General features: G+C 47.6%; 1 protein-coding gene across 5 annotated transcripts in view; it reads left to right on the top strand.

Moving 5' to 3' along the window:
- The first annotated feature begins 1572 nt into the window (after positions 1-1572).
- Zc3h7a (zinc finger CCCH-type containing 7A) overlaps positions 1573-27260 on the top strand; it is a 32465-nt gene continuing 6777 nt past the window's right edge. The window contains exons 1-19 of one of the 5 annotated variants that reach the window (XM_071605518.1): positions 1573-1678; positions 10511-10612; positions 11312-11351; positions 13063-13260; positions 15363-15521; positions 15998-16078; positions 16171-16209; positions 17125-17158; positions 17371-17654; positions 18921-19125; positions 20106-20170; positions 20639-20822; positions 22034-22195; positions 22805-23001; positions 23602-23702; positions 24319-24500; positions 24888-24964; positions 25944-26077; positions 26480-26585. In XM_071605518.1, coding sequence (XP_071461619.1) covers positions 10545-10612; positions 11312-11351; positions 13063-13260; positions 15363-15521; positions 15998-16078; positions 16171-16209; positions 17125-17158; positions 17371-17654; positions 18921-19125; positions 20106-20170; positions 20639-20822; positions 22034-22195; positions 22805-23001; positions 23602-23702; positions 24319-24500; positions 24888-24964; positions 25944-26077; positions 26480-26585 — 2316 coding nt within the window. In that variant the 5' untranslated portion in view covers positions 1573-1678; positions 10511-10544. Of the gene's footprint in view, positions 1679-2014; positions 2530-10510; positions 10613-11311; positions 11352-11972; positions 12270-12334; positions 12526-13062; positions 13261-15362; positions 15522-15997; positions 16079-16170; positions 16210-17124; positions 17159-17370; positions 17655-18920; positions 19126-20105; positions 20171-20638; positions 20823-22033; positions 22196-22804; positions 23002-23601; positions 23703-24318; positions 24501-24887; positions 24965-25943; positions 26078-26479; positions 26586-27260 lie in introns of those variants that run through there. The other 4 variants (XM_071605519.1, XM_071605521.1, XM_071605520.1 and 1 more) reach the window with 4 other exon arrangements.

Genomic DNA, 27260 nt, shown 5'->3' on the forward strand with positions numbered 1-27260 from the left:
GGCACTGGGTAGTACCACACCGTATAGAACACGTAGGGCGCTGGGCTGGTGAGCAAGTTTAGATGGGCTGTCAGAGACAGCCTTGCCAAGAAAAACCGTTGGAGCTGGGACCAAATGATAAGCAGCCTCAGGCAGCACCACGCTCCTCCTCGGAGAAGCCTCTCTGAAGGCACGGCCCTGCCCATCAGCTCTCCTTCAACTTTTGTGGCTGCCTTTACTGGTGTTAGAGGCTAAGCTGTGTCTCCTCCAAACCCACTGGTCGAAGCCCTAAACTCCATCGTGTCTGTATTAGTAGTGAAGGCCTTTTACAAGGTGGTACTTAAGGCAATCTGAAGTCATCTGGGGTGGGGCCCTAAACTCACAGGCTAACGGGACTGGTGTCCCCAAAAGAGGAAGAGACCAGGAATTCATGCACTCAGAGAAAAGGGCACATGAGGACAAGGCCAGAAGGCAGCTGTCTGCAAGCCAAGGAGGAGACCCCACCAGAAAACCGCTCTTCCAGCACCTTGGTCTTGGCTTTCAGCCTCTAGAACTGCGAGGAAGGAGTGCTGTCGTTTACGCGGCCTCCTCTGTGGCGTTTCTCAAGGCAGAACAGCCTGCTGCACCTGGTTTGTAAATCCTCATCCCTGGGCCCTGGAAGAACCACTTGCGGGGCCCCTTGCTCCTCTTTTCTGCAGCCCACTCTGCAGGAGCGGAGAGAAGGTTCTGGAATGGCAGTCAGACCTCGGAACCCCGGTTCAGACTCCTCAGTGAGGCCGTCCCTACAGAGGGAGTTCCAGATTCCGCGGTGGCAGCCCTTCCTGGTTCCCCAGACACCGCGCTCCACCTCGGGGACGGGGCGCTGCTCCCTCCTCTCCAGCAGCTGCACTTCTCAGAGGCCTTCCCTGCGTGCCCCTGGATGTGCCCCCACACCACGGCCACACTCCGCTGCTCTGGTTGCCGGGTCCTCGGGCGCTCGCTGGCGCACGTTCCCACTCGCCATCCCTCGGCGCCCGGGTGAGCCCTGGCACCGCGCGGCGCTCTAGGCCCCCGGGCCCCTGAAGTGCGGGTGGAAGAGACGCGCCGCGCTGGGACCCGCAGGCCAGGCCGGTCAAAGGGACGGGGACCGCTGGCTCGAGTCCCCCGCTGCCGCCGCGCGGGATTCCTCCTGCGCAGAACGGGGCGCGTCCCGGCGTTTTCGAGGACGCAGCCTGACTACGCGGCGGAGAAGGAACCGCTGGGCTGACGGGCCGCTAGGGAGTGACACCCTGACGCCGACTCTCGGTCACCTCCCTGTTAGCGGCGGTTCCAGCTGCAGCGCCTGCGCCCAGGGCCGGCCGGGGACACGCAGCCGCGGGCCAGGACGCTCGGTGCCAGCGCGCCGGGCCCCACGTGGCCTCGCGGCCGCCCGGCTCCCGCGGCCCGCGCACCGGGTGGCCAGGTCGCCGCCGCCGCCGCTTCCGCCGCCGCCCCCGGCCCGACGTGGCGCCGCCGCCCGGGCCCGACGCTCGCGGCGCAGCCAATGGCGTCGTCTCCCGGGCGCGGGGCGCGGCCTCCCGCCGCCAGGGGGCGCCGCGGCGGGCTCAGCCCCGCCGCCACCGTCGCCGGTCGCCGAGGGAAGCTGCGAGCGAGCGCCAGGCCTCGCCGCCGCCTCCGCGCCCCGCCGCCCGCGTCCGCCCGGCCGGCGCGCGTCCCGCAGGTAGGAGGCCGGGCGCCCGGGGAGGGGCGCGCGCGGGTAACGGGCGCGGCGGGCGGGGGAGGGGCGGCGGGCGGGAGCGGCCGGGAGCGGCGCGGGGGCGGGGGGCGCGGCGGGGCCGGCGGAGCGCGCGCCCCGGGTCCGGACGGCGCCGCGCTCCCCCGCGCGCCGGGCTGTGGGCGGAACGGCGCCTTTCCGGTCACCGCGCCTCGAGCGCAGCCTCCCCGTCCTGGCTGCGGGCGCCGGGGGTCGCGGGCCCGGGCGGCTCCCGGTGGGGGCGGCAGGAGGGGCGGCGGCGGGCTGAGCCTCGGGGGTGCGCGGGGCGCGCCTCCGGGCGGGGCGGTGACTGGCTGCCGGCATTTCGGGGGGTGCGGGGACTGCGCGGCTTTGGGTTTCTTCCTCCCACCCTGGAAGAGTGAAGACCTGTCAGTTCCCATTAGCGGGAATTTCCGGTTCGGGGTGGTCATCGCCGGGGTGTGGTCAGGCTGGAAGGCCCGGCGGGCCCGAGGGGCGGCGCCTGCCTCCTGATTGGGCGCCTTTATGAGGACTTGGGCCTTTCGCGGTGCCCCGACCTGGAGGGACGCGGCAGGGAGCCGAGTCAGGTGTTGGAAGAGCCAGGGTCTGCGCAGACTGGACTCGGGGTGCCCACCAAGTGACCACTGGCCACGTGGGACTGTGGGACGCTCCAGCGTGGCCAGACTGAGTCGCGATGTGATTCCGGCTTGATTCTTAAAGTCTGGTTTTACGGAGACCTGGGTTGGGGCAGAAGAGAACAGAAAAGCTCTCCTGGGTGATCTTTCATTCCCGAGTGCACGTGCAGGCGATGCGGCGCGCACCTGGGAGGGGAGCGTGAGGTCCGAAGTCAGTCCCCGGTTTCCTTTCTCTTTTCTGGTGCGGCTGCTGGACGGTTTAGAATGGCACGTAGCGCTGGCCTTGTGTTTCTCTGGGACGGCACTCAACTGCAGCATCCGAGTGCGGGAGGGGCTGGGAGCCTCGGCCAGCTGCTGGTCTGCCTGCTTCTCGGCCTGGGGCCTCCTTCCCTGGAGGCTCTCAAGGAATCTGCTGCCTCTTCCCCCTCACCCTCTGTTGAACTAATGAGCCGAATTGCTCAGTGGGGTCTTGTCCTAATTTGCACAATAATTCAAATTAATGGACAGAATTTTCCCCTTGAAAAAATGCCCCCTACCAGCTGTGTGCTGGAGTCAGGGACTAAGCTGTGCAGAGAGGTTGAGCTCCACATAAGACCGTGCATACTGAAGTTGAATGTTATCAGTGTCTGTGTGTTCTGCAAAGAGCCTGTGGGCTTTCTTTGGTCCACACGTGCTAGAGAGCTCCAGCCCTGCTCTGCCTTACTGTGACTTTTGCTTGTTGGGGTTGCACCCTGCCTCCACCCTCCTTCCGGTTCCCCAGGTACTGCCTGTGTTTCCTAGTAAGGGTGCTTCCTCCAACATAAGGCCCACAGTGTTAAGATTTCTAATTCTGCCAATCTGGGTGGGTTAAATCTGTTGTAAGTGGAAGGAATCAATTATGATAGAATCTCACAACTCTAGGCAGGGTTTGGACATTCCAATAAATGAAGAAAAAGAAACAGGAGGTTGTGTGGACCCAGTTGCACAAACAAGGCTTGCAGCCGGGTGGGAGGAAACGTTTGTCTTCTAGGTCATCTCTAGAAGTGTTTTGCTTGGGTGGAAATACTTTTTCTCCAGAATCTTACAAGTGAATTTTTTTCCTTTTAAAGTGCGAGGTGTTTACAAATTGAGAAAAAGCTTTAGATATTACTTTTAAGGGCGGGGTGGGGGAAGAAATATTAAAATATTAATCCAGAAGTTCAAAAATGAATGCTAGTGATAGCATGTCCGTTTTAATTCTCTCTCATACAGCTCATGTGAGGTGATTTTCATGGATGTGAGGAGATGACATTAGCTATCTTTGCCAGGTTTTATCCCAAGACATTTGCTTTTTTTTTTTTTTAATTTTTTTTTTTCAGTTATAGATGGACACAATAACTTTGTTTTTTATGTAGTGGTGAGCATCGAACCCAGTGCCTCACACATGCCAGGCAAGTGTGCTACCGCTGGGCCCCAGCCCCAGCCCCCCAAATTTGCTTTTTAATCTTATGAGTTTAGCAATGTGTTGTCTAGTTAGTTAATATTAATGAATTTCACATGCTTCATGAGGCATCTGTGTGTCTTGATGGCGTCTTCAGTGGGCTTTGTGATGTGGGGTGTGAGGGACCCAGCGCAGCCGCCGGGCCTCTAGCTGAAGCAGCTGCAAGTGGGCTTCCTTGCTGAAAAGGGGAGGGAGGGTGAGGTTTGAGGGGTGTTTAGGAAGAGGCCCACGTCGGGCTTGAGGTGCTGAATACAAGTCGCCGGCAGGTGTGGCGTTTTGTGTGGGCTAGAGGTGGCCTTGTCCGTGTCAGTGTGAAGTAGGTGGGATTTTTAGTAACTGATGTTTGGGCAACTGGGTGGCTGTTTGGGAGGGAGATTTAAAATACACGGAATTCTCCTGTATCACATCTTGCAATAAGCAGTAGACCTGATTTTAACAGTTTTAAACCATGAAACAACAAATACTAGAAGAAAACTTGGGAGAAGTAGTTTATAAAGAGTTGCTCAGGGCTGGGATTGTGGCTCAGCGGTAGAGCACTTCCCTAGTGTGTGCAGGCCCTGGCTTTGATCCTCAGCACCACATAGAAATAAAGCAAAGGTATTGTGTCCAACTACAACTAAAAAATAAAAAAAAGGAGTTGCTCAATAGAGTGTTTGCCTAGCATGTGTGAAGCACTGGGTTTCATCCTCAGCACCACATAAAAAAGTAAAGATATTGTGTCCATCTATAGTTAAAAAAAAAATTATATATATATAAAATGAGTAAGTAAGGAGGATCAACTTAGGGATCCAGCCTCAGCAACTTAGGGAGTCCCTAAGCAACTCAGCAAGATCCTGTCTCTAAATAAAATATAAAAAGGGCTAGGGGTGTGGCTCAATGGTCGAGTGCCCCTAGGTTCACCACCTAAATAAATAAATAGTAAAAAGTCCTGTAACCAAGGCTGGGGATATAGCTCAGTTGGTAGAGGGCCTGTCTCACATGCACAAGGCCCGAGGTTCAATCCCCAGCACCCCCCGCCCACACACAGAGAGTCCTACAACCAAAGCCAAAAGATAATTGTGTTGGAAAAAGTACAGAATAACATCTCATAGCAACTCAGGACGTATCTTAATATGCTCATTGTGGTTGGAACGTGGACTGAGGCCATGAGAGTCAGTGGAGAGGGAGGTACCAATGACTCAGGTCTGGAAAGATGCTCATGTACCCAGGCGAGATGGAGCAACCAGACCTGAGTGCGCTCAGACTGCCGCCCACCTCCCTGCCGACAGATGTGCACTTCTGATAGCTCTTTGGTGAAGTGGCGAGACAGGAGCCCCAGCACAGGGTTGGCGTGCAGTGAGTCGTTTGGTATGCCTTGGCAGTAGGTGGCAAACAGCCGTATGCCCTTTATTCTGTGGAAATCTCTGGAGAGCTACACCCATCCAGGATGCCCTGTGTGAGCGGTGGCGGGAATGAAGGCTACAGCAGAAGAGTGTCCCTCACCCTGGGCCTGGTGAAATCGTGGCCAGGCGGTGACATGGAATATGTATGGATGTACTGACTGGAGTGACCTCTAAGATTGGGTGCAAAACGCAAAATCCAGAACAATCTTAAAGGCCCTGGTTTCTACAAAAAGAGAACAGAAGCACAGAATACTTCTAACTTTTATTTAAGATAATTATAGCCTCAGGAAATTGCAGAAGTGGTACATAGAGGCCCAAGAACCCTTCACCCTGTTTCCTCCATTGGTGACATAAAACTAGCACACTTTGCAACCAGGAAATCGCCAGTAGGGTCAACTGTCCACCAGACTGCAGACACACGCGCTCTTCACCAGCACCCACCTGTGTTCTGGGCTGTGGTTCTGCACATAGGGTTATGTAACCAATACCAGAGTCAGACACAGAAATGTGAGGGTTACCTTCGGCAGGAAGAGACTAGAAGCAAGGATGGGCTGCCCTCAGGGAGGGCAGTGGGGTGGCCGGATGTGACAGGGCTCCTTTTCACTGTCATGTTAAAGTACTTTTTAAGTAGTTTCATAGTTCCACCTGACTGTCAGGCATCTCAAATAGAAGACGCGTCCGCTCTGCCTCCAGAGTTCTGCATGGCGATGGACTTGGGGGGTCACCAGGGGCTCTAGATGAGGCCACTGACCTGGGAATTGCCGGGGAACTCTAGGGTAGAGGGTGGGGGAGTCTTGAAGGGGTTTTTGATAAACCCTCAGGGCTTTCCCCAGGTAGAGATGGAGCCACAGGCTGTGAAGAGGGTGGCCTCTGAGGTAGGGCCAGACCTAGCCAGGGCGGGGACGGGAAGGGTGGAGGGTGCCGCCAAGCTGGAGTGAGAGAGTGTCTGTTGGCCTTACTTTATACGATTTTTTCTCACTTTAAAATTGAGGCCAAGCTAGACACTGTGGTGCACGCCTGTAATCCCAGCAGCTTGGGAACCTGAGGCTGGAGAATCACAAGTTCAAAGCCAGCCTCAGCAACTTAGCAAGACCCTGTCTCTAAATAAAATATGAAAAAGGCTGGGGTTGTGGCTCAGTGGTAGAGCACTCACCTAGCACATGTTGCGCCGTGGGTTTGATCCTCAGCACCACATAAAAATAAATGGAATAAAGGTATTGTGTGCAACTACAACTAAAAAATATTAAAAAAGGGGGGTGGGCTGAGGCTGTGGCTCAGCGGTAGCGCACTTGCCTGGCATGTGTGAGGCACTGGGTTCGATGCTCAGCATCATGTATAAATAAATAAAGGTCTATCAACAACTAAAAAAAAAAAATTAAATAAAAGGGCTGGGCATATGGCTCAGTGGTTAAGCCCCACTGTGGTCAATCTCTGGTAACCCACCCCCCACCAAAAAAAAAAAAAAAGATTTGTACAGAATGCAAAAAAAAAATTGTACAGAATGGTGCGCTGGGGTGCAACTCAGTCGTAGAGTGCTGCGTGGCCTGCACGAGGCCTTGAGTTCCATCTCCAGCACTGCAAAAAGCAAGCACACAGTAACAAGAATCCCAGCACCAGACAGTGGTGTCAAAACCACCAAGCCAAAATAAAAAGCGCAAAAATAAAGTGGTGTATTGAAAACTGTCTTTTTTCCTGCTTTTAAAAATGGGAGGAGGAGTTATTTCACAAGTAAAACTAATCTGTGGTAGGAAAAAAAAAAAATTGGAAGAGTGGCCACTTGGAAGGGGGCTTGGCTGGGAGGGGTCTGAGGGGCATGCTGAGCTGTTTGGCCCGCACCTTGGTAGGAGCCGGGATGATAGGGAGTCAGTCAAAGCTCACATTTACAATTTTGTAACACCGGGGTTAGAGCGGTTAGAGCTCGGTAGTAGAGTGCTTGCCTGGCAGGCATGAGGCCTGGGTTTCCATCCTAGCATCCTGCAGAAGTGCAAAAAAAAAAAAAAAAGGGTGGGGGTGGGGGTAGAGGAGGTATGTTTGCTGAGGCATTTAGGAATGAATTGTAATTGAGGTCTGCAACTTACTTTGAAATCGATCAGGATCAGGAAGTGGACCGATGGGAGGTCAGTAGGATGAGCTGATGGGTAAAGATGGGAAGATGATAGACATAAGAAGGTGTGGATTGAGGAATGTGGTCCCTATGTGGGTACATAGTCTTCACTGTTTAAAACGGGGTTTACTGAGCCAGGCGTGGTGGTGCCTGCCTGGAATCCCAGAGGCTTAGGAGGCTCAGACCAGAGCATCGAAGGTTCAAAGCCAGCCTCAAAAACTTAGTGAGCCTCTTCCTAAGCAATTTAGTGAGTCCCTGTCTCTTAAGTTTAAAAAAGGGGTGTGGATGTGGCTCAGTGGTTAAATGCCCTTGAGTTCAATCCTGTATACAAAAAGAAAAAAAAAAAAAAGTTTACTGTGTATTTGAAAATTTCCATTAAGATTTGGGGCAAATTTTTAAAATTGAACTTGAAATGGTCTGTCATATATGATATTGCCTGATAATGTGTCCCTAAATCTTTTTATGTGTACAGGAGGGATGTGTTTATTGCTACTGAAAACGTCTGCATCTTAATTCCTCTAATCACTTGAGTTGTCAGCTCTTTGCCCCATATACTTCATAAGAGGTCAAGGTTCAAGGTTTTCTAGCACTTTCTGGGGAAATGACTCTAAGGCTATTAACCTGGCAGATTATCACTAGCCAGGAGTCTCTTCTTAGCCAACAGATTTGCTTTATTAGTGAACTTCAAACTAATTCCTCACCTCAGCTGGCAGAGCTGGGAGCAGGGTGCGTCAGTAGCCCAAGAGGGAGGGATAGTTGTGGTATCCTTTCTGTGCTCTGGAATCCTGTGCTCTATTAAGTCTGTCTCTAAAGAAATTGACCCTGAGAGGGTTTGGGGTGTAGCACAGTGGTGGAGCATGTGGGTGTATGTCCAGGATGCTCTTACGTTGTTTGTCTATACATGCACATGATGCTGGGGATTGAACCCAGGGCCCTGCACAGGCTAGGCAATGACTGTTACTGCTGTAATGTCCCGAGTTTCTATTTGGAGCTATTTCATGTGTATACAAAGAAATACGAATATATACATAGTGCCTCCTTAAGTAACTTCATACATGGGAGTACAAGTTAAAAAAATCTTGCTGGCATGAAGTGCACGCCTATAATCCCAGAGACTCAGAAGGCTGAGGCAGGAGGATTGCAAGTTCAAGGCAGCCTCAGCAAGTTAGCAAGGCTCTAAACACCTTAGCAAAACCCTGTCTCAAAGTAAAAATAAAGGGGCTGGGGCTGTGGCTCAGTGGCAGAGCCCTTGTCTCGCATGTGTGGGGCACTGGTTTCCATCCTCAGCACCACATAAAAGTAAAAAAAATAGGGCAACTACAAAAAATTAAAATAAAAAAATGATAATAAAAAGAGCTGGGGATGTGGCTCAGTGGTAAAGTGCCCCAGGGTTCAATTCTGATCCCCCACGCCCCCAAACTAGGGAAATACTCAGACATGCAGGTGGGTAGAGTGTGGCATGGACCCCACATGCTCCCTCCTCGGGCAGCATTCATCCCTTTTTCTGGCTGTTGCTTTCCTCCCCTCCCACCTCCACCTTTGGCTAAACTATTCTTCTGTTCTTTTTTTATGGTACTGGGTATTGAGCCCAGGGTCACTTTTACCACTGAGCTACATCACCAGTCCTTTTAAAACTTTTTATGTAAGACAGGGTCTCACTTAGTTGTTGAGACTGGCTTTGAACTTGTGATCCTCCTGCCTCCACCTCCCGAGTCACTAGGATCACAGGTGTGCACCACTGCCCTGGGTTTGGCTAGACTACTTTAAAAACTATTCCAGAAATAGTGCCATTTTACTTCTGTGTTGGGGACTGTTTGAACTTTGTATTTTGGAGCATTTCAAATATATGCAAAGTAGAGAGAATAGTGTGAAGAATTCTTACCAATATTCTGCTGTTTCATCCTGCCCCCCCATCCCTTTCATAAATTGCTGGAGTATTTTATTTTTTGCTGAAGTATTTTAAAACAAATTCCAAACATCATGTCTTTTTCCATGAAAACATTTCAGTAAAGTATAAGATACAGATTTTTAGAACTGACAGTCTTTAAAAGATAGTAGGGACGGCCATCAGTTGTCACCCTTTGGACATTCCAACCCCCATCCTATCCTCACACTTCAAAAAAGGTAGATTTAAAACAAAACTACAAGTGCTAAGCGATAACAAAACTCGAAAATTTCAACCACGCACTTAAAGTATGGATGGAATTTCCCTTTCTGTCACCAGGTCCAAATTCATGATTTATGTGATAAGAGTCTTCTTAGCCAGGCACAGTGGTGCACATCTGTGATCCCAGTGACTAGGGAGCCAGAGGCAGGGGGATTGCAGTATTCGGGCCAGCTCAGGCAATTTAGTGAGTCCCAGAGACTCAGAAGGCTGAGGTGGGGAGAAGAGGTCTTAGTGTCAGGTCGTAGTAGTTCTCAGCTGGGGGTGATTGTGCGCATCTCTCCCGCTTCCCCCAGGGACATGTGGCTGTGGTGTGGGTCAAGGTGCCACAGCCATGTGGGTAGAGGCCGGAGATCCTGCCAGCTGGCATCCTGAAATGCGCAGGACACTCCACAAATAAGCAGTCACCTGGCCAGGGTGCTGAGGTTGGAGGCCCTGGTGCAGGAGGCCGGGAGGAGTGCTTTATGTACATCTCTTCAGGGTGCTTCTCCCTGACTCGGGCTCTGCTCAGTGAGCATTGGTCACTGGGGGTGGGTGTCAGCAACATGGACACAGGTTGTCGCTAGTCAGTATTGGGTTGAAGGCAAACTAACTATCCAGAAGTTTCAACTGAAGTCATTTTAGATCACCGTCCTATCAGTGGTGATCAGCGGGACTCTTTCAGAGTTTGTGTGGCAAAATAAGTAGATGGTTTAGAGTCCGCTGGCGAGGAAGCCAACCGCCCTGGGAGGCACGCGGACGATAGAGCTTCCAGAAGCGAGGCAAAGGGACGGGCTGTTCCAGTGCCATGGACACCTGAGGACAGACGAAGACACACCACGCCTGCAGCTGGGGGGAGGGAGGGAGCAAAATGACCTTCCAGGGAGACCAGTTGGAGGGACAGACAGGCTCTGCACAGCTGGGCAGCCTGGAAGAGAATGGAAACTGCTCGCGGCGGGCAAGACCACTGGGGCCCCAGTCCTAGGAGGGGAGTGGGCGTGTCTACAGCTCACCCTGCGGCCAGGCCTGCAGTCGGGTTTGAAGGGGACCCAGGAGCTCTGGCACCTGATGTAACTGTGTGCCTTGTTTCTTTCCAGATTGTTCATTTAGAAAGTGGATGTGTGGGGTAACATGTCCAGGGTGTCCGAGGAGAGGAGGAAGAGGCAGGAGAACATTAAGGAAGGACTGCAGTTCATACAGTAAGCACGAGGTTCCCTCTGGGTGTGCGTCACCTGCTGCGGCCCTTCTTACGGGGCTGAGAGCAGCTCCCTCCGTGAACAGGTCCTGTTGCCCTGGGCTAGAGGTGCCACACCTGCCAGTGTCCCTTCCCTTCCTGTTTGCAGTTCTTGGATCTCACTGTTGCTGAGTCTTGGGGTTGAAGTCCTTCCTCTCCCCAGAACTGAAGAACTTGAATTTGTTCTCCTCAGAACGGTTCTGATGAATGGAAAAGTGACTGAAGTAAACATGTGTCACCACAGAGGGCTTTCACCACCAGACGTCCCTGTGAGGCAGTGCCTCCGTGACAGACAGCCCTCGGTTGGGTGGACTGTCCAGGCAGAAGGGCCTCTTTGTTCCCTCCTGGGAAGGAGACATGGTCCTCTGTACTGCACTAAATTGGATCAGAGAGTGTTGGTGGCCTGTTCTATTTTTAGCCTTTTTGGCATTTGAAGAATCAGGCCTTCTTTTAATAGAAGTAGATTTGAAAGAAAAGTGCTGTGCTTAAGGAAGCGCTAGGAATAGTTGGGATTTTTGCTTCATGACTGCAGGCTGGCGGGCCCTGGCGGTGAAGAGGTGTCTTCAGATGTGTCTTGCACCAGCGCAAGCAGTTTTAAGATAACTTCTGTCTGAACAAATTCCGATGGGAGCCTGATAATTACAATTGATTTGTTTCTTTTTAGGTCGCCGCTGTCATACCCAGGAACCCAGGAACAATATGCGGTAATGACCCTGGGAGGGTCTGCTTGACAGAGCAGGGGGTGGCCAACCTGGCCTTGGGGTCAGACCTGACCGCTGCCCTTTTTCACAAATAAAGCTTTATTGGGACGAAGCCACTCTCAGTTGCTTATGTATCATCTCTGGCTTCCTGTCGACGTGTGGTAGTTGTGACAGAGACTTTATGGCCTGCAAAACCTAAAACATGACCTGATGTTCACACAGGCGGTCTGCCAACCCCGTGGGTGGGCAGCCTTCTGGGGGAGGGGTGGCACGTGGACAGTTGTCCTGTGCTTTCTTTTCCTCTGTTAGTGTAGTTTGAATTGGGATGTCTTTTGAGCCCTTTGAAAATGACCCTTCATTTTATTGAAAATAAGTGGGACAGAATCTGAGAAGAAGAATGTGTAGAATCTTCTGTTTTCATCTTGGAGCAAGTCCTGACAGCAGCAGTAAGCGGGCTGGATGGCCCGAGGGAAGAAGTGGCAGTGGACTGACCAGCGAGACCCCCGGGAGCAGGCCCTTGGGGCAGCGAGGGTTTGGGCGCTTCCCAGTGTCCTTTCTCTCTGTCTTGTTTTCCTTCCCTTTCGGTTCAGTTCTCTCGTCCTCTCTTTTCCTCTCTCCACACAGGTATAGAGTCCAAAAATGTGTGAGTTAGAAACCACTTGGAGGGATCCTTCCATTTTCCACATGTGGAACTGGGGCCCACAGAGCATAAGTGGCATGTCACAAGTCGCACCAATTATTTTTTGTACTGGGGAGTGAATCCAGGGGCACTCTACTACTACTGAGCCACATCCCCAGCCCTATTTTGTATTTTATTTAGAGACAGGGTCTCATTGAGTTGCTTAATGCCTTGCCATGTCTGAGGCTGGCTTTGAACTCGCGATCCTCCTGTCTCAGCCTCCTGAGCCGCTTGGATTACAGGTGTGCACCTCTGCGCCTGGCCCCACACCAATCATTAATGGTTGACTTGTCCTTTTCTCTTTAAGGTCTAGTCAGCTTATACCCGAATTCGTAAAATGAGACAAAAAAAGTTGAGTATTGACCAGATCTTGTGATGGGAGAGGACTTTTAAGATTTTGAAGTAGTGATAGGAGTCATGAAGGAGGATCATGAGCTTGTGTGCCCACCAGGAAGATGTGTGTACTTGAGAATGGCTTGGTCCCCTTCCCCCAAATCAGTAGGTGACTCAAGCAGTTTACCAAAGAAATAAAACAGTCTGCAAGCAGGCGGGAAAGTTCAGCCTCACTGGTAGTAGAGACATGCAGGTTAAAAGGACACTCTGTCCACTCAGAACTTGGGGTTTTTCTGTGCACATGCGTGCACGTGCATGTGCCCACGTACCACCCAGCAGGGGAGGTCCAGGAAGCTGTCCACTCGGGTGTAGGTTGCTGATGCCTTCCTGGGGTGCTGGTGAGAGGCTGAGCTCTGTGCTCTTGGGCCGAGGGCTTCCCTCTGCCTGGCATCCTGGTGCAGGACCGGGGAGCCGAGCATGTATATGCAGGGGCTTTTGCTGGGCTTTTCTTCAGAAGCAGAGAAAATTCTCTTGCCAAAAAAAAAAAAAGCAAAATGAAGCCCTTGCAGACTGTGCAGCAGGGCCGTGGCAGGGCTGTGCTCTGTGGGGCTTTCTCTGAAGTTTTAGGTGTGAACCTTAAAATCGACCCAGGCCTTCCTGTGTTCTGAGAGGGCTTCAAGAAGTACATTTTCTCTTTTCAAGGTGTATTTGCGTGCTCTCGTGAGAAACCTTTTTAATGAAGGAAATGATGTTTATCGGGAACGTGACTGGAACAGCTCGATAAGCCAGTACACAGAAGCTTTGAACATAGCTGATTATGCAAAGTCTGAAGAGATTTTAATCCCTAAAGAAATCATTGAAAAACTACATATAAATCGTATTGCCTGCTATTCTAACATGGTAAGTGTGATTTTTTTCTTTTTTTTTTTAAAGAATGTGGGCTGGGGATGTGGCTCAAGCGGTAGCGCGCTCGCCTGGCATGCGTGTGGCCCGGGTTCCATCTCAGCACCACATACAAACAAAGATGTTGTGTCTGCCGAAAACTAAAAAATAAGTATTAAAAAAATTCTCTCTCTCTCTCTCTTTAAAAAAAAAAAAAAGAATGTTTCTAGGAGAAAATTTACCTCTGTGTTGTAGAACATTAACAAAGAGTAATTTTCTGCCATATCTATGATCCCAGGGACTCATGAGGCAGAGGCAGGAGAATCTCCAGTTCAAGCACAGCCTGGGCAACTTAGACCCTATCTCGAATTTTTAAGAAAAGGGACGTAGGCCAGGTTAGTGGTAGGTAGTCTTGGGTTCAAAATAAACACATTTTCCTAATTTCAGTTTGTTTTTTTTTTTAACAGATCTAGGGGTCAAGTATCAAACCCAGAACTTCATGCTAATTTCAGTTTTTAAAATTTTTGTTCTTGTTTTTTTTTTTTTTTTTTATTTTGTAGTACTGACCTCGAACTTATGATGCTCCTGCCTCAGCGTCCCTAGTCACTGGGATCACAAGCGTGTGCCACTGTGCCTGGCTAATTTCAGTGTTGTTTTTTTTTTTTTAATATTTATTTTTTAGTTGTAGTTGGACACAATATCTTTAATTTATTCATTTTTATGTGGTGCCAAGGATCGAACCCAGGGCCTCACCTGTGCTAGGCGAGCTCTCTACCACTGAGCTACAACCCCAGCCCCTAATTTGAGTTTTTTTTTTTTTTTTTAATATTTATTTATTATTTTAGTTTTCGGCAGACACAACATCTTTGTTTGTATGTGGTGCTGAGGATCGAACCCGGGCCACACGCATGCCAGGCGAGCACGCTACCGCTTGAGCCACATCCCCAGCCCCTAATTTGAGTTTTTAAGAAAGACATATTAACTGCTTTTAGTGTGGCCCAAGGCTTTAAAAAATCGGCTTTAGATAAATCTTTAGGGATCTAAAAAATACTTTCTTAGTGACTGGTCCTTGAAGATTCCCATTTGAGGATGGTGGTGGGAGTGTGTCCACTTATAAGAAGTCATCTGAAGGGTACAGTGGCCATGCCTGTGATCCCAGCTGCTCCCAGGTGCAGGCAGGAGGGTCACAAGACCAGCCTCAGCAACTTAGGGAGACCCTGTCTCAACAGGGACTGGGGATGTGGTGCAGCGTCTAGCACCTGGGGTTCAGTTGCCAGGACTGAAAAAGATTTAGTTCGCCCTTTTAGGGCTTTTTTTCTTTCTTTCACAGAAGTGTTTCTAAGCTTAGAAAGCAGTATTTTGATATGCTGATAATTCTCACTATGGTATGTTCAGGAAGATTAGAAGATGAATTAAGAAAAGTCTCTGTTGTCTAGCACATTTTTCAAGGACATTCAGTGGTGACAAGTGTGGTTTCCAACCCATTAGTACCCTCAGTCAGCTCTTGGGAGTTACATTCCATTTCCCTTTTATTTTTAATTGATACATCAAAATCATCTTTGTTTGCTGGATGCACTTGGAGCTGCATTGTGCAGGTGCCCGAGGTGTGGCCCGAGGTGTGGTGCTGAGTCGGGGAGAGTCCGAGACTCTCTCTGGATCATTTTTCAGTTTCCTGTGGTGCGAACATTTGAAATCCTGTCTTCAACCTTTAAGATACACATTACTTTAAAGATACATTGTTACACGTAGTGACCCATTTGACATTCTAATGAGCCCCAGAGGTGGTGAGTGCAGCAGGGAGGGGATAGAATGGAGAGTGGCACAGGGGTCTTCAGTTTAACTTGTAGAAAGCTTTATTTCTTGGTGATCTGGGGTCCTTATGGGCAGACAATTGCCGGGTAGGTGGTAGGTGCATTGATATTCATGATGTCCTTTCCAGTTTTGTGTATTTGAAACTTCAAAACAAAAATAATTCTGAAAAGAAAGCTAACATTGCTGACTTTGCGTTTTAACCGAGTGCAGCGGGATGGCGTCTCAGAGTTGTCTCCACTTCCAGGAAGGGGTCCGTGTGAGAAGGGAGCCGTGTGGTTGCTGACTCTCTTCTCTGTCCTTCACACCAGGGTTTTCATGATAAAGTGTTAGAAGATTGTAGTGCTGTCCTCACTTTCAATGCCAACAACTGCAAAGCTCTGTATCGGAAGGCTAAGGCTTTGAGTGACTTAGGAAGATACAAGGAGGCCTATGACGCTGTGGCCAAGTGCTCCCTGGCAGTGCCTCAGGTATGGAACTTAAATGTGGCTCATTTGTTTATGTCATGGCTGTTTTACTGCTCGCATGTGAGTGGCATTTAAAGAGTTAAACTTCTGAGAGTGTGGTCAGTCCCAGTGACTGAGGAGGCCGAGGCTGAGGTGGGAATATTGTAATAAATATTGTAATCAATTTTCTGCTAATGCAGAAAAGTCGCAAATTTGATTGAGACCGACCTCAAAAAAAAAAAAAAAAAAAAAATATATATATATATATATATATATATGGGCTGGGGATGTGGCTCAGTGGTAGAGCACCCTGTGTCCAATCCCCAGATCCAAAAAACACAACAAAAAGTTCAGCTCCCTGCGCAGCCTCCAGCCTGCTCCAGTTGGGGTGACAGCTAACAACGCGAGGGCCTGGACAGGAGGCGCCGCACGCTCGCTGGTTCTGCTGCCTGGTGTGTCAGTAGAGCCGTCTTCTAAGCATGCATGTTGCCTTTTTTCAGGATGAACATGTAATAAAACTGACTCAGGAGCTAGCTCAGAAATTGGGATTTAAAATAAGGAAAGCGTATGTTAGAGCCGAGGTAAGCTGGGTTCCGTCCGTGAGGGCTTTGCATTTTGTTTTCTGAGTTGGAGTCAGTTTTGTTTTTAAATTAGTGTCTTTATTATATTTCAGCTCTCATTGAAATCCGTTCCTGGGGACGGGGCAACCAAGGTAAAGTTATGATTTCTGTATGAAGCATATTTACAAGAAAAGGAAGGATGGAATTCTTAGCAATTCTGCTTCTCCTATTTTTAGTGCGAGCCTCTTTTAGTCCTCACATAATTGACCAGAGCTTCCTGTCACTTTAAAAAAGAAAATAAACTCAAGTAATGTATTTCAGTCTTAACCAGCATTTCCTGAAGTCCGTTGGAGCATTTTACAGGATGTGCATAGATGCTAGGTTTTATTTGAGAAACGTAGACCAGGGCCAGATACTATCTAGTTTTAGGAGACATTAAACAAAAAAAATTACGAATTTTTTTTTTTTTCCAAAGCTAAGTCTTCTTCGAGATAGTAGGATGCTAATGGTGTGTGGGGGGGTGTTTTGGGGGGTGGAGTGGTGGCTAGATTAGTCCCTTGCGTTCTACTAAATGTCCTTTTTAAAATGTTGGTCCATACGTGGGGACAGCTGGGCTTGGTTATGCAGCTGTAGAGTCAGAGACTCATGCAGGAGGGTCACTTGAGCTGAGACCCCCTGGGCAAGTGCACACGTGTTATAAAGGTTTAAATATTCGTTGTTGTTTTTTTTTTCCTCTGCCCACTGCCCACAGTACTGGGGATTGACTCCTAGGACACTCCATCACTGAGCTGTCCCCCTAGCCCTTTTCATTTTTTATCTTGAGAAGAGGTCACTCTGAATTGCCAAGACTGGCCTCAAGCTTATGATCCTTCTGCCTCAGCCTCCCAAGTAGCTGGGATTATAGGTGTGTGCCACCAATGACCAGCATGACTTTTTATTTCTTGGATCTTAATTAGAAAGGAGTCAGATTTCTGTGCAAACATGCATCGCTCTTTTAGGATGAGTTGTAGAGATTGCTTGATCGTTGACAATCCTGAAACCATGATTCACTGTGGTTTAATTTCTAGGCTGTGAACTATTCTGTGGAAGATATTGAGCCAGGTATGTGTTCCCATGTTGTCTTCCTGTGCTGAAGGGTGCTAGCTTTAACTGGACTTTGACCTGGCACTGTCAGATGACCTCTGTGTGGCCATTCAAGTGCGAGCATGATTGTCATGTTTCACCTAGCTCCTCGTGTTCTCTGTCGCTGACTGTTGACACCACTGTCGTGTCAGTCTGGCAAAAGCGAGTGAGTGCGTCTCCATCTGTTACAGATCTGGTGACTCCGAGGCAAGAAGCACTTCCCGCTGTTTCCCTACCTGCGTCCAGTTTTCCTCATGACATAGGACGTGAGCTGGCCTCAGTTCCTATCGCGCCCTTAGCTTCTGTTTTGTCCCTGCAAGTGGAGGAGAACACTCTGCCCTCCTCAGTATTGGCAAATGGAGGGAAGCTGCCTTTCACGATGCCCGAGGCTTTTCTGGATGATGGAGACATGGTCCTTGGAGATGAGATCGATGACCTGCTTGATTCTGCCCCAGAAACTAACGACACTGTTATGGTAAGTTCGGTGCTTTGCTTTACTTCCAAAGATGCGGTTACCATTTGTTTAAATTGTCATGTAACTGGGTAGATACTTTGATGTTCCAGACTGATCTATGATTTCTGACTTTGAATATTATTTTTGTCCTTCTTTGGTGGTAACTGGATAATTGGGTCATTTTTAAAACAAGAAAGTAACATGCTTCTAGTCACTAGCCAGTTTTTCTGACTAAGAATAAACATTTGACATTTAAGGAAAAACAGTTTTATGGGTTAGGAACTTCTCATTGGCTTGAGGAAATTCTCTGTCAACCACATACCTTAAAACAGAAGTCTGTGGACCGGCCCACTGCCTGTTTTGTGTGGCCACAAACTAAAGATTTAACATTTTAAAAGCCTAGAAGAATGACAACCAACAACAACAAAAATTTCGTGAGACTGTTTCAATGTCCTTAAGTTTTGTTGGAACGCAGCCACAGGCCCTCTTGTGTGTTGGCCGCAGCTGCTCCACACTGCCGTGGCTGAATCGAGGAGTTGGAATGGGGTCATGTGGTCTGCAGAGTCAAAACACTGAACATCCCGCCCTGTACGGAAAAAGTTTCTGACCCCTTCCATAAAGTGTATTAAAATTGAGGCCCGTGAGGGGAGAGGTCCAGAGCTGGTTTCTGGTAGATGGTGTCCCTGTGAGGTTGGCTAGGAGAGATGCCTGCCAGTGTCTGGAAGCTCTGGGTTTGGCTCTCAACAGCTCTGTGGTCTCGGGCAAGATACTTGGCGTCCCTGTTCAGTGGCAGTGACTGAGGTGCAGATCCCGGAGGGTCCTGAGCATCCCCCAGGAAGCGTGTAGTACCCACTGTGAGGCACCGGGGGGCTCTTACAAATCACTGCTCTGAATTGGGAGGGGAGGTGGGAGCTCGGGTTGTCCCTGGGAGACTGTGAGTTCCGCCTATGGAGAGATGGCCCCGGGGTTTTCCAGCTCCCTTTCTGAATCCCCCTTCTTCCCAGCGCATCCCATTCATCTGACCATCCTCTTTAATAAAACAAATGATCAGGAGCAGATGAGTGTAATAGTTGGGCTTATGCAATATTAGACTTCACATCTCAGTCATTTTTAAAAGTTGGATTTTAAAATGAAGTCTGTAGCTGAATTCTTCCAGTGGATCTTCATTTTGATTGTGATGTAACGTGAGTGCCCTGTGGTGATCTGTTTTATTTGGTGGTGTTGAGAGCAGGCCAGCTAAACTTACGGCAGAGTTCTGTGAGTCTCGACCTCTCTCTTCTCCTGCAGCCGTCAGCCTTGGTCAGAGGACCGCTCCCGGCAGCCAGCCTCGCCCCCAGCTTGCCCTTTCCGGCATCTCTGCTGGGGACCTTGCCCGTTGGTGCGAGGTATACGCCTCCATCCTCCTTTGCAGATTTGTATCCACCTCTGACCTCATCCTTAGAAGATTTTTGTTCTTCTTTAAATTCATTTTCAATAAGTGAATCCAAACGAGGTAAGACTCTAGACTCAATTTTAAACAATTGCAATTACTTTTCTAAAAATGAAAACTAGTATCTGGAATTATGTAACTAACTTTAGGCAATAGGAACCTGAAGTTTTTCCACGAGCCAACAATGTCAAGACCGAGTTCACCTTGGTCTTAACAGTACCATTCCAAGCACAGGAGTAGAGGTGAGGGTGGACATGATCGGGGCCCTGGTCCCTACGTCGGAGCCTTTGTTAAGCAGGGTGTCCTCTGTTATGGGGTGAATGACTTTTAATGTATTCTTCAGCAAATCTGAAGGGTCCGAACGACTGATTGTCTTTTCTAAATGCTAAACTGGGAAAACACTAATTTAAGGTCTGTGTTTGGAATGGTAACAGTTAAACCTATTTTTGGCTTCATCTATTAAGCTCATTAAACTGCACCTGGCTTGACTCCTGTTTCTGTAATCCCAGGTTTAGTGCATACTGTCAGCAGTAATGTCAAAAATCTACAAATTTTTTCTGAGACATTGTCACTTGGCTAAAATGGCAAGCCTCTAAATAACTGAAGTAAACATTTACAACTGAAGAGAGTGAAGTCAATGGGAGACAGACAGATGGAGAGGAGATCGAGTAGTAGGCCCAGGGGAAAAAAGGGCCTGAACCTGGCCTGGGTTTAGCGCTGTGCTGAGCTTCTGCTTCCCGTCTTCAAAGGGGAGGCTCTTCCCCCATTTTGAATAATTTTCGTAGCCTTTTAACAGTAGGCCGTGCCTTAGATCATTTCTCCAAAAATAACTTTTCCTTTGAATCTGTGTGACTAAGGGTCATTGATACCCTTGGTTTCTAGAAGGAAGGAAAACTCTAGAGCCCTCCTTGAGTGTCAGTAATAATAAGCAAGAAAGCTCCTGGGACTTGGGCGGGAACAGGCGGAGGGAAGCCCTGGCCAGTCAGCTGTGTGTGTCACTGACTAGAGTGAAAAGGTCTGTTGAAGTTTTTTTATTATTTTAGATCTGCCCACCTCAACTTCTAGAGAGGGAACAACGCTTAACAACAGTAATTCTTCCCTTTCACTTGTAAGTGCACTTCCTCTTTTGTCATAGTCGCTTAAATTGAAATAGGCCTTGTACTTACGGACCTGATTGATTTGAATGACATGAGGGTCTCCCTGGAGTCTGTGTGTGCTGTGGGACGTGGTGTGTCAGACAAACGCTGTGCATTCAAGACTGGGTCTGTCCCTGCCAGTCAGTCACTGCGCAGCTGGCGGAAGAGGCTCCTCGTGCAGCCTGAGCAGCTCGGGGAATGTGAGCCCAGGGCATGTGAGGTGTTCGTCCAGAGACCCAGAACACTGGAGGATGCCAGCGGGGTGCCTGGGGACCAAAGAGGGAGATTCAGACGGAGCTGGCTTTTACAAAAGCCGGGTGCTGAGGACAGGGCCTTGCTCTTCAGATGCCTCCAGCCTCCTTCCCTAGTGGTGGTACAATGTGTGCTGCTTGTTTGTTCTGTTTTTTTTTTTTTTTTCTTTCTTTCTTTTTTTTTTGCAGATGAATGGACCAAGTAGTTTATTTGCTTCTGAGAGTTTCCCGGGAATTTCGAGTCAGCCTAGAAATGACTTTGGAAACTTTTTTGGAAGTGCGATTGTGAAACCGTCAACAGTGGTACCAAGACATCCCCTGGAGGGAACCCACGAGCTGAGACAAGCTTGCCAGATCTGTTTTGTAAAATCAGGTCAGGATCAAACAAGTGGCAGAGAGCATTCAAAGTCATTCAGACGCCGTAGGTGGTTAGGAGCTCGTAAGCAGCTGTCAACAGCTGTGCCATGGTGGCCGCTGTCCGTCACCTGCTTTGATTCTCACTGAGGAAGCAGCAGGTACTGATGGCATTTGGAATCTGATAGGATGAGTCATTGCTCTGTTGAATATTCACCTGATTTAGAAACTTACTGAAGCTTTTTTTTTTTTAATTCATTTTTTACTTATAGGTGGACACAATACCTTTATTTTATTTTTATGTGGTAGCTGAGGATCAAACTCAGGGCTCCACACGTGCTAGGCAAGCACTTTACCTCTGAGCCACCACCCCAGCCCCTGATTGAAGGTTTTAGGAAATTCCTTGTATTCTAAGCATATGTGTAAAAACTTTGGTAATTTTCAAATAAAGCAAAACTAGAAAAAAAGTGTGTAACAGATCAGTATGTGACCAGGTATGGTGGTGCACACTTGTAATTCCAGCTGCTCAGGAGGCTGAGGCAGGAGGATCGCAAGGTTAAGGCTAGCCTTAGCAACTTAGTTGAGACCCTGTCTCAAAATAAAAACTAAAAGAACTGTTTAAAGTACTTCCTCTTGATTTTTGCTTCAAAGCAAGTGATATAAAGAATTCTGGTCTGGACCCAACTTTATTTTCTTTCTTAGTTGTATATTTCCCCCCCAGTTCTGCAGATATATATATATATATATATTTAAATTATTAATATATTTTTTAAATATCTTTATTTTTATGTGATGCTGAGAATTGAACCCAGTGCCTCATGCATGCCAGGCGAGCTCGCTACCACTTGAGCCACATCCCTAACCCCATTTCTGCAGATCTTAGTTGGCTTTATTTGAGATTCTAGAAACAGTCAACAATGTGGAACAAAAATGGTCCTTGGTAAAAAAAAAAAAATAAGCCTTCAGGATGCCTAACCAAATTATTTCCCTAATAATTGAATAAGGGGATGTTTTGGTTGGACTGGTGGTGAATAGAAGTTGTATTGCCTGGCAAACAGGAAAAAAATAAAACAAGGCAAAATCTGCTTTGGTAGCCTGTTTCTGTTTTGATGAAATTTGGGGGGTCATGGAAATCACTGGTTTATCACTTAGGTCTGCTTACAAATTGACTGTAGAATGAGTTTTTTGTTTTTTGATGCATATCAGCAATCTTCTTTTTATCTCTTTCAGGCCCTAAGTTAATGGATTTCACTTACCATGCTAATACAGATCATAAATGTAAGAAAGATATTTTAATTGGTAGGATAAAGAATGTTGAAGATAAATCATGGAAAAAAATTCGTCCAAGACCAACAAAAACAAATTATGAAGGACCATATTACATATGTAAAGGTACATGTTGTAGTTCTTGCATAACTATGTATAATTACTTAAGTACGTTTCTGTAAGTAATAAACTGCTACGTTTATTGTAAGCACTCTAATATTGACTGTTAATAAACATGCTCAGACTTACTAGCAGGATCCTTGGGTTGAGAGGCCAGTGTTTTTTTCTGTTATTCTTACTGTTGTTTTGAATCTTGTGTATATTTTAGAGCTGTTAATGGAAACAGGGCTTCGGCCACGTTTCAAACGGAAAACTCTGAAGCTTGAAGTTTTATCTACAGAGAATGGGAACATTGGGACCCGGCTTTGAAAATGTCGCTGTGTTTAAGATGCTTTGGAGAGGAGTGGGTTTTCTTCATTTTTATCAAACCACTTAGTCTGAATATACTTTGAATGTTCCTAAGATCATTTTTTAATCTCAGATGGAGTACTTGAAAATGTTGAGGGACTTTCCCCCTTTTGCGATAAAATTCATTTGGGCAGAGTAATAAATGTAGGGTTTCTTGAAGCCGTCTACCAATTACTAAAAAATCTCAAATGATGCGCTCAGTGTGATTGACGCTCGTCAGCTTTGAGAGGGCTGCGTGGCTCAGTGTCTCCTGCCCTGTCCTTCCAGATGTCGCTGCGGAGGAGGAATGCAGGTACTCAGGCCACTGCACGTTCGCCTACTGCCAAGAAGAGATAGATGTGTGGACCTTGGAGAGGAAGGGGGCCTTCAGCCGGGAGGCTTTCTTTGGTGGCAATGGGAAGATCAGCCTCACCGTGTTCAGACTTCTGCAGGAGCATCTTGGAGAATTTATATTCCTTTGTGAGGTGCTTTTTCCAAGACTATTTTCTGCTCTGTAATAGGTGATGGCATTAGAGGTGTAGTGCAGGGGTGGAGCACCTGCCGGGCACGCACAAGGCCCTGGTTCCTTCCCCAGCACCACACACACACACACACTTGGGTGATGGTTTCTGACTTGCGGGGAACTCAACAGATCCTGCCATGTGATAAAGCACTCACTCAGAAAGTGGTAGCTACTGGCAGGCCTGGTGGTGCACACCTGTCATCCTAGTGGCTCAGGAGGCAGAGGCAGGAGGATCGCAAGTTCAGAGCCAGCCTCAGCCTCAGCCTCAGCAACAGTGAGGTGCCAAGAAACTTGGTGAGATCCTGTCTCTACGTAAAATACAAAACAGAGCTGGGGATGTGGCCCAGTGTTCCAGTGCCCCCGAGTTCAATCTCCAGTACCCACCTCCAAAAAAAAAAGTGGTAGCTACTACTGTCATCAGAAAGAATGATAAGCAGTCTTCACATTGGCTATTAATTGGCAGAAGAATGGAATACAAAAGTTTGTAAACTCAGGCAATATTCTGGGCACAAGATTCAGAGTCTGCATTTGTGTGATAATCCTCCTCCTCTCTCTTTTCCAGAAATGTTTTGATCATAAACCTAGAATGATAAGTAAAAGAAATAAAGATAATTCTACTGCTTGTTCTCACCCGGTTACAAAGCATGAATTTGAAGACAATAAGTACGTTGGTCATTCTAATTTTTGTAGTGAAAAACTAGATCCTTTTCAGAGATCCAAAAAAACCAAAAGTTGTATGTGCCCAGCCATCCCCACTCCTTGCGTCATTCTGTCCTGTTTTCAGGCACAGTAACTATTTTAAAATGTCTTTTAAGCTGGGCATGATGGAGCATGCGTGTATTCCCAGCAACTTGGGAGGCTAAGGCAGGAGGATTGCAAGCTGAGGTCAGCCCCAGCAATTTAGCAAGACCCTGTCTCAATAAAAAGGCTAGGGATGTGGCTCAGTGGTTAGGTACCCACTGGGTTCAGTCCCTGGTACCAAAAAATACCCCAAAATGTCTTTTAGTAGATTTGACTAGGAATTAATTAATGATTTATTAAATTAATTCTTTCATATAGAAAATTATTATTGAGTCATAGCTGTTTATGACTTGGATTTAGGTGTGTTTTGGTTTAAAATATAATTATATTCCCGCCCCCCCCATTAATCCAACAGTTGGATGTGGTGATGTATATTTCTGATAAAGATCGGAACGGTCTCAGTCTAGAACGGGACATTGTGTGTGCTGTGTAAAAACCATGACAGAACAATATCAAAACGTTACCGTTTTCTTCTTAGGTGCCTTGTCCACATTTTGCGAGAGACAACGGTAAAGTACTCCAAAATCCGATCTTTCCACGGTCAGTGTCAGCTTGACCTGTGTCGACATGAGGTTCGCTATGGCTGTTTAAGGGAAGACGAATGCTTTTATGCCCACAGTCTTGTGGAACTGAAGGTCTGGATCATGCAGAATGAAACAGGTGGGTCTGTGTGCCTGAGGACTGTCCCCAAGAGCACAGTGGGTGGTGGGACGGAGACGGCAGCCTGAGGTCTGTCCTCACCCACCCCCACCCACGGGTGCTCCCTTGCTGTGGTCTGGAGTTTGCAATTGCACACTCACTGTGGTCTGGGGGGCTGTCTGTTCTGGGGGTGGGCTCCTGTCGCATGGATCTGGGAGGAGGATCCCTCGGGTGCACCTAGAGCTGAATTTGTAAATTCCATCTTGAGGAAGAAGAATGTACTTGTCCCTCTTGGTGACAGACCAGGCTGGCTGAGGCATTTGTGGGTTGAGGGTTCTCCAGGACTGACTGGCCGCACTGGTGCTCGGCTGCTGTTTAGAATTTAAGGAAGGCTCGTCCCTTTCCCAGGTATTTCTCATGATGCGATTGCTCAGGAGTCTAAACGGTATTGGCGACATTTGGAAGCAAGTGTACCTGGAGCCCAGGTATGTCCTCTGTGTCTTTTCCAGAGGTGTTGGTGTCTTTTTGGAATAGCCTCCTGGACGTTGGTTGAGGGAGGGTGCCGATGACATGTACTGTCCAGTTATTTAATGTTCATTCTGTTGAGGAATTCTTTTGTTAAAAAACAATTTGCATTTTAGTTAATCATGAAAAAAAAAAATCATGCCTGCCCATAATACCTGCCCACAGTGTGGGTCACTGTTTTTTCATTTAGTTTAATTGATGAAACAGTTGGGGTCTCAGGCTTTGGGGATTCTTGGAATGAAGGAGGTGGGTTTTATTTGTAGTTTTGCAGACCACCTGGCATAACTTGTTTAGCCACTGTCTCCCCATTTAAAAATAGTTACTGTGCCTGAAAACAGGACAGAATGATGGAAGGAGTGGGGATGGCTGGGCACATACGACTTTTGGTTTGATTTGGATCTATGAAAAGGATCTAGTTTTTCACTACAAAAATTAGAAAAAAAAGAAACAAAAACAATTCCGGGCATTTGATTCAAAGCTGGCATTTGTAGATCGAGGCTTGGCATCTGTAATCTGCTACTATCATGTTCTCTTACATATGGGAGAAAAACTGGAGATTTTTTGGCGGTGGGGGGTGGGGGGGCGGCTGGGGATGGAACCCAGGGGCACTCGACCACTGAGCCACATCCCCAGCCCATTTTGTATTTTATTTAGAGACAGGGTCTCACTGAGTTGCTTGGTACCTCCATTTTGCTGAGGCTGGCTTTGAATTTGCGATCCTCCTGCCTCAGCCTTCCGAGCCACTGGGATTACAGGCGTGTGCCACTGTGTCTGGCTGAATTGGAGATTTGAATTATTAGAGCATATTCATAATGGTCAAGACACCAAGCCAGATAAAATAAAAATTTGTATACTATTATGAAAAAGATGTATGATGATTTGATATTTTGTTCTCAGAAAACTGATTTTTTTTTTCAAATAATCTTTTTGTTGTTTAAGGTATTTGGCAATCAGATAATGCCTGGATCTCTTAATATGAGTATAAAATTTGTGTGTGCTCAGTGTCTGAGAAATGGTCAAGTCATTGAACCAGACAAAAACCGAAAATATTGTAGTGCAAAAGCTAGGCACTCGTAAGTATCTTGTGTGTGTGCGTGTGGAGGTGTGTGCCCTTGTGGTTACTGTTTCATGGGTATAAAATCTTTCACATGAGAAGAAAGATAAAAAAAAGATGAACATTTTGAAGAAAGGAGTGTATAACTATTTACAAAAGGGGAAGAGATTTTTAGCATTTCGTAGCTAAGAATCCAAATGTAGTACTTCTCCTGTACTTTATCAGTGATTTGTTGAGGATTCATAGGAAGGTTGGGAAACGTCCTCAGGAAGTGGAATTGTAGCCTCAGAGACATTTCTTTCAGAAGTGTTGAGGAGAAAGAGAGCATCTCTGGTCCTTCAGGTACACACTTCGTGCCTCTCTCTTTACGTGATGCCTGTCCCCAGTCTGTCTGTGTTTTTCTGAACTCCATGTTTCTTAGGTGGACCAAGGAGCGCCGGGCCATGAGAGTGATGTCTTTTGAACGTAAGAAGTGGATGAACATCCGTCCTCTCCCCACAAAGAAACAAATGCCTTTACAGTTTGATGTACATACGTAATTTTTAAGCCACTTTTTAAAAATTAGGCATTTCAAATCATTAGAAAGTAGTGATTCAGATTGGAACTCAAGCCCTTTAAACAATGCTCATCAGTAGTAATGAAATTTAGCTGGGTCCTCTTTTGTTTTCCTTCCCCTTTAATATGTGTGTGATTCTGAAATGATTTTCATAATGACTAGAATTTTAGATACTGCAATTGAGAAAAAGGTCATGAGCATAATCTAACTTATTTTTCAAAGGAATTACTTTTGGGATGGAATGAGAAAATTCCATTTAATTTTGGTTCCTTGCATTTGATACCAAACCCAGGGCCTCCTGTGTTATTGTGAAGGCTATTGATGAGTTTGTTTTTATTGTATTTTGTCTGTTTCGCAAGGGATATAAGCTTAAAAATACTCAGCCCTGTAGGACCTTTGGAAGGTAGCCCAGAGGAACGTGTTTGGGGCCAGAGGAGCCTGTTCCTCAGCACCCTTGGGTCGGAGCCGGCAGGCCAGTTCTGGCTGGGGCAGTGCCTCCCTGGTGCGGAGGTGTGTTTATCTTGGCACACTGTAGGGATCACGTGGCCTTGGTCACGACTGTCCACGCAGACCACTTGCGTTGTGTCTGGACTTTCCTCTTTACAAGAGAGGGATCTGGAGAGTTCAGAGGTGTTTCACTGTGTGA

The sequence above is a fragment of the Marmota flaviventris genome, chromosome 19 (genome assembly GCF_047511675.1).
Source record: "Marmota flaviventris isolate mMarFla1 chromosome 19, mMarFla1.hap1, whole genome shotgun sequence".
NCBI classification, from domain to species: domain Eukaryota; kingdom Metazoa; phylum Chordata; class Mammalia; order Rodentia; family Sciuridae; genus Marmota; species Marmota flaviventris.